The 8,816-nt window shown below is 37.3% G+C and overlaps 1 protein-coding gene across 1 annotated transcript in view; it reads left to right on the plus strand.

Moving 5' to 3' along the window:
* Window positions 1-1,343: 1,343 nt before the first annotated feature.
* LOC110022931 (ABC transporter B family member 20-like) overlaps window positions 1,344-8,816 on the plus strand; it is a 10,034-nt gene continuing 2,561 nt past the window's right edge. The window contains exons 1-10 of the mRNA XM_020722097.1: window positions 1,344-2,260; window positions 3,596-3,650; window positions 3,759-3,934; window positions 4,354-4,554; window positions 5,527-5,786; window positions 5,873-6,183; window positions 6,290-6,510; window positions 6,600-6,940; window positions 7,316-8,106; window positions 8,189-8,430. Of these exons, the coding sequence (XP_020577756.1) occupies window positions 1,883-2,260; window positions 3,596-3,650; window positions 3,759-3,934; window positions 4,354-4,554; window positions 5,527-5,786; window positions 5,873-6,183; window positions 6,290-6,510; window positions 6,600-6,940; window positions 7,316-8,106; window positions 8,189-8,430 (2,976 nt within the window). The 5' untranslated portion in view covers window positions 1,344-1,882. The remainder of the gene's footprint in view (window positions 2,261-3,595; window positions 3,651-3,758; window positions 3,935-4,353; window positions 4,555-5,526; window positions 5,787-5,872; window positions 6,184-6,289; window positions 6,511-6,599; window positions 6,941-7,315; window positions 8,107-8,188; window positions 8,431-8,816) is intronic.

Raw genomic sequence — 8,816 nt, forward strand, 5'->3', positions numbered from 1 at the left:
GGAGAGAACCGAGTAAAAAAAAAAAAAAAAAAAAACAATTAGATGATGAGTCGTTACTTATAAATACCTAAAATACCCAGTATAAACCCAATCGAGATGGAGGCCAAAATGTAATAATACTGCTATTACACTAAATCCTATATACATAGATAAAATATTTATTGTTAAAGGCTCTCAATTTTTTTATTGTTATGTCAATCAGAAAAGTGCCTAATCAAATCTCGAGGAAATTCAACAGACAAAATATACAAAAAAACATAGTATGATGTGGCCAATGGGTTGAAGCCATAGGGCTGGAGGTGAAAGTCAAAATTTCCCACAACGGAAGATTAAGCGTTCACGGGCAAAATACCAGAAGACTCATTTAATATCTCCCTTTTTTAATTGGGGCCGAAAGTCAATCAGCGAAGTTCGTTCGAGCCAGAGATCAAATGCCTATTGAATCGAGCGAAAACTTCTATCTATTTGTTGTCATGATCTGACTCGAAGAAAGAATTTAACATCGCTGAGTCACCAACCATCTCATAAATACCCTGCAGTTCCTTATCCAAGGTTGAGAATTGGTCATAACACACTCAACGAAACATCACAAAGGATCTCTCTTGTCGAGGTGGAGTATCTATTGAATTACAATAATTTAACTCTCTGCCTGATACTCTAGTTCTATTGCGTGTACATAAGTTTCTTATATCAATGGTCGTCAACTAGATTAATAAGGCCGATAGATTCAAGTTCGACCGACTCAAAGAACATCAAGGTTCCACTGATAACCCAATAAGATATAGGTTCTGATGAACCACGACTGACAAGATTTGACCCACCGTTCAAAGAATGACCAAATTAAAAGTTCATATATGTAAAATATCAATAACAACATATACAACTCTTATTAAAGTAAAAACATAGCTGTAACCTCATATGCCGTATATCTTTCTTTATAAATAGCGGATCATTTCATCAATAAATATTATACATTCTTCCTAAATTATTATTCATTACTGAGTATTTTTCTTTATCTCTGACTCTCTCTTTCATACCTTGTATTCATTTATTTATGATCCTCTTAAATTAGAATCGTAAATCCAAGTTAAGTTGTTATCCACGGCCAACTCCTTCCTTCATCAGAATAATAATAATAAAAAAAAGAGCTCCAGTACGCTACAAGTGGCGTACGAGAAACTGCACGAGAAAAAAGAGAAAAACAGAACTCTCCCGGTTAGCGGCGGCGCTGGCAAGCGCGATCATCAGCGCGGCCCAGTCATATTTTTTAATTAAAGATTAGAAAAAAAAAAGTTAAAAAAGAGGCGAGCGGCGCATGGAAACGGGCTGTGCTGAGCCGCACCATAATCATTTCCTCCAGCTTCCAGATGGTCCGCCCGGTCACATTTTTTTAATTCAAGGTTAGAAAGAAGAGAAAAAAGGAAAGTTAAAAAGTGGCGAGCGGCGCATGGAAACGGGCTGTGCCAGGTGGTCGCAGAAAGAGAGAGAGAGAGAGAGAGAGAGAGAGGAAGAAAGCGAAGCCAACCTGAAGACATAGGAAGAAGAAGAGAACGCCCCTCCCTTTTCTCTCTCTATCCGTTCCTTCTCTCTCCCTTCCCTCCCTCGCTAGAACTCGCTTCATCACCCCCTCCTACTTCTCCCCGCCGGCTCTTTTGACAATACGCGCTCCCGTTGCAATTGTTTACGGAATTGGGAAGAAAGGTGCTGGGCAGAGATTCTAGGCCAACTACCGCTGCAGGAGACGGGAGGACGGGAGATCTTTAGATCCGCTCAGCCCTTTGACGGCGGCGGGTTGACAGATCTCGGATGGATTGCTAGGGTTTAGAGTTTGTGGAAGTGAGCGTGAAGAAGGAAGGTTGATTGGTAGTGGAGAAAGGAGACGATGGTGTCAAGGGGGCTGTTTGGATGGTCGCCTCCCCACATGCAGCCGTTGACGCCGGTTTCAGAAGTGTCGGAGCCTCCCGAATCGCCTTCGCCGTACCTGGATTCGGGGTTGGAGGCGTATCCAGTGGAGGACGATGGGCCTGTTGACGACGTCGAGGAGGTTGAGCCGCCTCCGGCTGCTGTGCCGTTCTCGAGATTGTTCGCGTGCGCTGATTTGTTCGATTGGTTTCTTATGTTGGTGGGAGCACTCGCCGCGGCAGCGCACGGCATGGCGCTGGTCATTTACTTGCATTACTTTGCGAAGTCGATCAATCTGCTTAGCCATCATAATTTGAGCCACAAAAGTGCGGATGAGATATTCGATCAGTTTAAGCAGGTGAGCGGGAGAGCTATTCTTATGGAATTAGAGTTTGATTGTCATACTTTTTGAATTTATGAATCACGCAGCAGGTTTTCCCTTAAATATTCAGTAGTTTCAAATTTAAGGCCTTCTGGTTGAGATTCTATTTGAAGTTAAATCGGTGTTTATTGGTTTTTGAATATTTGTTTTGCTGAATATGTTAGCCTTTTGAGCTTGCAGTTTTTATTCGTGTAGTAATTTCAATTTCAACATTTTTTGGTTGGATTTTAATGTGCCTTCTGTTGTTGTGCTTATCTCATCTTAATGTGGTGCATTTAAGGCGGCATTGTTGGTTTGTACATGCACATTGATGTTTTAGTTCTTGCTGCATTTTTTTTGTTATGTTGATTTGCTCCCACGAATAAGTGAATATCATTGTTCTGTTTACCCCTTCCATAAGCGTGATGCAACTGTTGATAACCTGTCACGAAAGTCTAATCATATAAAATACAGATTGCTTTGGATGTTTTTTAGGCTTATGCTTTTACATTCATCTGAGATTTGGGTTAGTTTGAGAAGATTATGGTAGAATCACCAAAAAAGTTGATGCGACTTTGATAAGGAGCTCCCCTAGCTTATATTCAACATTTATGCGACAATGAGGAAATCCTTTGTGAAAATGATACTGCTTTCTGGATCGAGGAAGTTAATGGGATATGAATCAAGTTCATACTCTTTTCATTTTTTAATCAACTCCGATTTTTCCTTTGTTGTCAAACATCTGGTAGTTTGATGAGTGCTGCAGTTTCACCCACGAATTTGTAGATGATTTTCTTCACTTCACTCCATTTCTAGATTGTAAAATTTTTAACAAAATTGAATTTTTGAATCTATCAGATGGCATGTAATTTAATTATTTGCATTTATCACCTGCCATTGATTTAATATGGTTTGGATGGGCAACAAAGCATATAACGAATTGCTGCTCATTTTAATATTCACAACTTGAAACAATACTTATGTGGCAATGACTTATTTGAGTTTCTTCTTTAAATTTTGATAACATTTTTGATTTTGTTGATTTTTCTTATTGTAATACCTTGATGATGTTGGCAACCAATTTGAGAATGTTTTGGTTGTTCAATTAGGTGATGACGGTTCAGAATAATTTAAGTTCTCTAGTTACTTTATCTAGAGACCTTCTAGTGAGAGTAACACTAGAAATCTTTAGAATTTTGCAAAATTTTTTTTTTTAACTGTGCTATGTATATAATTTCAGATGAAATGCTTCCACTTTTATGTCTTATTTCATTCTTATTTTGAGATTTGCAATGGGTTGTTCCTAATATTTATAATTTTTTATTGTTGCAGCATGCCCTATACATTGTTTATATAGCCTGTGGTGTTTTTGCGGCAGCATGGATTGGTAAGTTCCAGACTATGATATTCTGAGGATTTTTTTTTTTGTTGTTAATTGCTGATCAACTTTAGCAAGTCAAATTTTTTGGTTTTCTGATTTAGTTGTTTGTAACAGAGGTCTCTTGTTGGATTTTTACTGGGGAGAGGCAGACTGCAGTCATCAGATCAAAGTATGTCCAAGTACTACTAAATCAGGATATGAGTTTTTTTGATACTTACGGGAACAATGGAGACATTGTTAGTCAAGTTCTAAGTGATGTGTTGCTCATTCAATCTGCTCTTAGTGAGAAAGTATGCCTTCGTTTTCAAATTGTTGTTTATTGTATATGGTAGAAGTTTTTTTTTTTTGGAGGGCATTTACATATATACCACATAATTCTTATGTATTTACATATCTAACACCTGCGCTATCATATTTAAAATATGTATACCACTCAGCTCTTTAACATCGCATAAAAAATACTACCATCACTGTCTTTTAAAAGTGAAATGCACCTTGTCATCCATAGATTTATGAAACCATGGTGTTACAAGTGTAAATATTAAACTTTTAGTGTTAGATATGTATGCACATAAGAATTGTGTGGTATGCATGTAAACTCCCTTTCTTTGAATTTTATAATTTTAATGACTGGCCTTTTATCTTGGTTTTTTTTTAATGATTTTTGTTTCCCTGTTTCCATTTAATGAGTTATAGTTGTAAACAACAGGTTGGAAATTACATACATAACATGGCTACATTTTTCGGCGGTCTCATTATTGGTCTGATCAACTGCTGGCAAATTGCACTTTTGACCCTTGCCACTGGTCCATTCATTGTTGCTGCTGGTGGAATATCAAACATATTTCTCCATAGACTTGCTGAGAACATTCAAGATGCTTATGCTGAAGCTGCAAGCCTAGCAGACCAGGTTTTTATTTTTTCTCCTTTGGAAGATTTACATACATACTACTCAATTCTTATGTATTTACATATCTAACACCTAAACCTAAACCACCTAAACTTCAATTTTTACATGCATGCCACCTTCCCTATGCATAAAAAGTTGTATTTAGATGAAAAAGATGTATTTCACTTTTTACAAGTTAAAATAACAGTTTTTCTTATTTGATATGAAAGATTTGGGTGTTATACATGTAAAAATTAAAGTTTAGGTGTTAGTTATGTAAATACATAAGAATTGGATTGGTATGTATGTAAATGCCCCTTTTCCTTTTTGTACAATCGGCTGGCCTTTGAAAAAGAGCAGCAAAGCTTGAAAATGTCTTATAAAACGCTGCATTTCTTTGAAATTTTCACTAATGCTAACAAAAAATGGGCTTATTTTGTAATATTTAAGCTTCTTAACATGTTAGCGTGTAGAAATAATCGTCACAAGCCCTGCGAGGCAGATGGGATATTTATTATTGTATAATTATTCGTGAAATAATAAAATGTGCAATAAATTTTCTTGCTAGCCATAATGCTTAGCAAAACTCATCTTATAATAATTTCTTCCATAAAATATCCCTTAAGCTAATTCTTTGTTATTTAGATTAACGGGCCTTTCTCTTGTTTCAATTTTTTTTGGGGGCACTTACATGCCTACCGCACAATTTTTATGTATTTACATGGCTAACGCCTAAACATTGATTTTTACATGAAGACCACTCAAATTTTTAGCATCACAACAAAAATATCACCGACACTACCTTTTTAAAAGTGAAATACAAATTTTCATGCATAGGCTTATAACCCCAAGATTTTATAAGTGTAAATATCAAATTTTGGGTGTTGGATAGAATGCATAAGAATTGTGTGGTATGTATGAAAATTTCCCTTTTTTTTGAAGAATTACCTCTATCCAATCAGTTTTAATTTGCTGTTTAAATTTATGGTGCAGGCCATCTCTTACATTAGAACTCTGTATGCTTTTACTAACGAGACATTAGCAAAGTACTCGTATGCTACATCGCTTCAAGCAACACTGAGATATGGGATTTTGATTAGTCTTGTGCAAGGTCTCGGACTTGGCTTCACCTATGGACTTGCCATATGCTGTTGTGCTTTACAGCTTTGGGTTGGCAGGTTCCTGATATCAAATGGAAAAGCAAATGGCGGTGAAATCATAGCAACTCTCTTTGCTGTGATTTTGAGTGGCCTGTATGCATTTTGAACTTAAGATTATCTCTAAGAACTCTTTCTTATTTTTCATTAATTCTGATTCTATTCGTTTTTCACTCTTCTAGTGGATTGAATCAAGCAGCAACAAACTTCTATTCGTTTGAGCAAGGGCGAATTGCTGCCTATAGACTTTTCGATATGATAAGTCGGTCGAGTTCCACAGTTCATCATGATGGAAATACACTAGCTTCTGTGCAAGGAAACATTGAATTCCGCAATGTATATTTCAGCTACTTGTCTCGTCCTGAAATACCCATACTAAGTGGTTTCTATTTTACTGTACCTGCAAGAAAAACTGTGGCACTTGTTGGTAGGAATGGTTCTGGAAAAAGCAGCATAATTCCTCTTATGGAACGTTTCTATGATCCCACTTTAGGTGGGCTGGCCATGTTTACATGTTTATCTATTTTTTAAGTTAGCTAGAAACTCGATAAAAATTTTGATGCATCACTTCATTATTTTTAATATTTGTTTGGTTGCAGGTGAAGTACTTTTGGATGGAGAAAACATAAAGAATTTGAAGCTTGAATGGTTAAGAAGTCAAATAGGACTTGTCACTCAGGAACCTGCATTATTAAGCCTGAGTATTAGGGATAACATTGCATATGGGAGATCTGCTACTTTTGATCAGATTGAAGAGGCTGCAAAGACAGCCCATGCACATACATTTATCACCTCGCTGGAAAAAGGATATGATACAGAGGTAAAAACGCATTTTATTGGCTCAGTTAGAAGATTTGTGGATATTCTCTCTCTGCAATTTCCAATGTGTTTTGTTTTAACGATTTGCAGATTGGTAGGGCTGGTTTAGCTCTCACTGAAGAGCAAAATATAAAGCTTTCTATTGCTCGAGCTGTCCTTTCAAATCCGTCTATTCTTCTTCTGGATGAGGTCACGGGTGGTCTTGATTTTGAGGCAGAAAGAGCTGTTCAGGAGGCATTAGATATACTCATGCTTGGAAGGTCAACTATAATCATAGCTAGGCGGCTTGGCCTCATAAGAAACGCTGACTATATAGCAGTGATGGAGGATGGCCAGCTTATCGAAATGGGCACACACGAAGAGTTGCTTACACTGGATGGCCTTTATGCAGAACTCCTAAGATGCGAAGAAGCATCAAAGCTCCCAAAAAGGTGTAATTTTATTGTGCAACACCCTTGTTTTCGAAAGCATCTTATAAAAGCTTTGTATTTATGAGTAAAGTGCCAAAGTAATCTCTCGAGTATTTATATGAGGCCATTTTAATCTCAGGGTTTATAAAAGTGCCAAATTAGTCGCCATACTTTTCTATTAGGGGTTGAAATGGCTCCCATGGAGGAGCATTTCAGCCACTATTAGAGAAGTCTGGGGATTAATTTGACGTTTTTATAGACTGTGATTAAAATGAATCCCTGCAAAAAGTTGAGGGATTATTTTGAAATTTTTCTGCTTTTTATTTTATCCAATATTGTCGCAAAGTGGCTTGTTCTTTAAAAAAATAAAAACAAAAGATCAAAATTCCTTCTCAGGACCCCAATCAGGCATTCAAAAGAGCTAACAACTTCTCAAATTGAAAAGGATTCTCTTGCAAGCCATTTTGTCCAAGAGCCATCATCGCCAAAGATGGTGAAGTCAACCTCACTTCAGCGGATGCTTGGATCTCAAACTCTTAATCTGGCAGATGAAAACCACAGCTTACAGGATTCACCAAAGGTGCACAGCCCATCCTCGGAACAAATGATGGAAAATGGGATGTCTATGGAAGCTGCAGAAAGTGTGCCATCCATTAAACGACAGGATAGTTTTGAAATGAGGTTGCCCGAGCTTGCCAAGATTGATGTGCATTCCTTAAATTTGCCGATGTCTAATCCTTCCAATCCAGAATCACCTGTTTCACCACTTTTGACATCAGATCCTCAAAACGAGCGTTCTCATTCTCAGACTTTCAGCCGCCCTCTTAATCACTTCTGTGACATGCCTATCAAACAGAGATATTCCAAGGAGAAGGAGATTCCCAAAGAACCATCATTTTGGAGACTCGCTCAACTCAGTTTTGCAGAATGGCTTTATGCTCTCTTGGGAAGCATTGGTGCGGCTATCTTTGGATCATTTAATCCTCTTCTTGCCTATACTATCGCATTGATAATGGCCGCATATTATAGGATTGGCGTTGAAGACGTTCAAAATGAAGTGAACAAATGGTGTCTAGTCATTGCTTGTATGGGCTTCATCACAGTGCTTGCCAACTTTTTGCAGCATTTCTATTTTGGTATTATGGGGGAAAAAATGACTGAAAGAGTAAGGAGGATGATGTTCTCAGGTAATGATATCATGATGTCTCTTAGTTCCTCATTTCAAAAATTTGAAGGATAGATTTTGAACTAAACTTTAATGCTCTACAGCTATGCTTCATAATGAAGTAGGATGGTATGATGAAGATGAGAACAGTGCGGATACATTATCCATGCGCTTGGCTAATGATGCCACTTTTGTTCGAGCTGCTTTCAGCAATAGGCTTTCTATATTCATACAAGACAGTTCGGCTGTAGTTGTGGCTATTGTGATTGGACTGCTGCTGCATTGGCGAGTTGCGCTAGTTGCTTTGGCCACTTTACCGGTTCTTACTGTTTCAGCTGTTGCACAGGTGAGCTAATACATTTTCATGGACTCTTCTATTGTTTTGATTGAGGAGACTACTTTATGGTGCTTGGTGAGATTTAGGGTTCGTTTGGACTGGCTGCAGTTTTTTGTACAGGTGGTTGTAAAGCTATTGACGAGGAAAATAACTTCTTAGAAAATTGTCATAAGAATTATAAATATTTATTTTTTTCAAAAATTCTGGCAACAGTTATCCACACTTTAATAGATCTGATTTTAAAAAATAATTTTGCATCACAAAAATTTTTAGAAACTGGTAAGAATAAGTTTCCCCAAACAGAATTATGGTGGTAGTTTGAAATGCAGAACTGGCAGAAAGCTGTTCCAAACAGATCCATAGTATCAACCTGGTTAGGCGGAATTCTTTTCACT

Source organism: Phalaenopsis equestris, unplaced genomic scaffold, assembly GCF_001263595.1.
Source record: "Phalaenopsis equestris unplaced genomic scaffold, ASM126359v1 Scaffold000203, whole genome shotgun sequence".
Classification (NCBI taxonomy): Eukaryota; Viridiplantae; Streptophyta; class Magnoliopsida; order Asparagales; family Orchidaceae; genus Phalaenopsis; species Phalaenopsis equestris.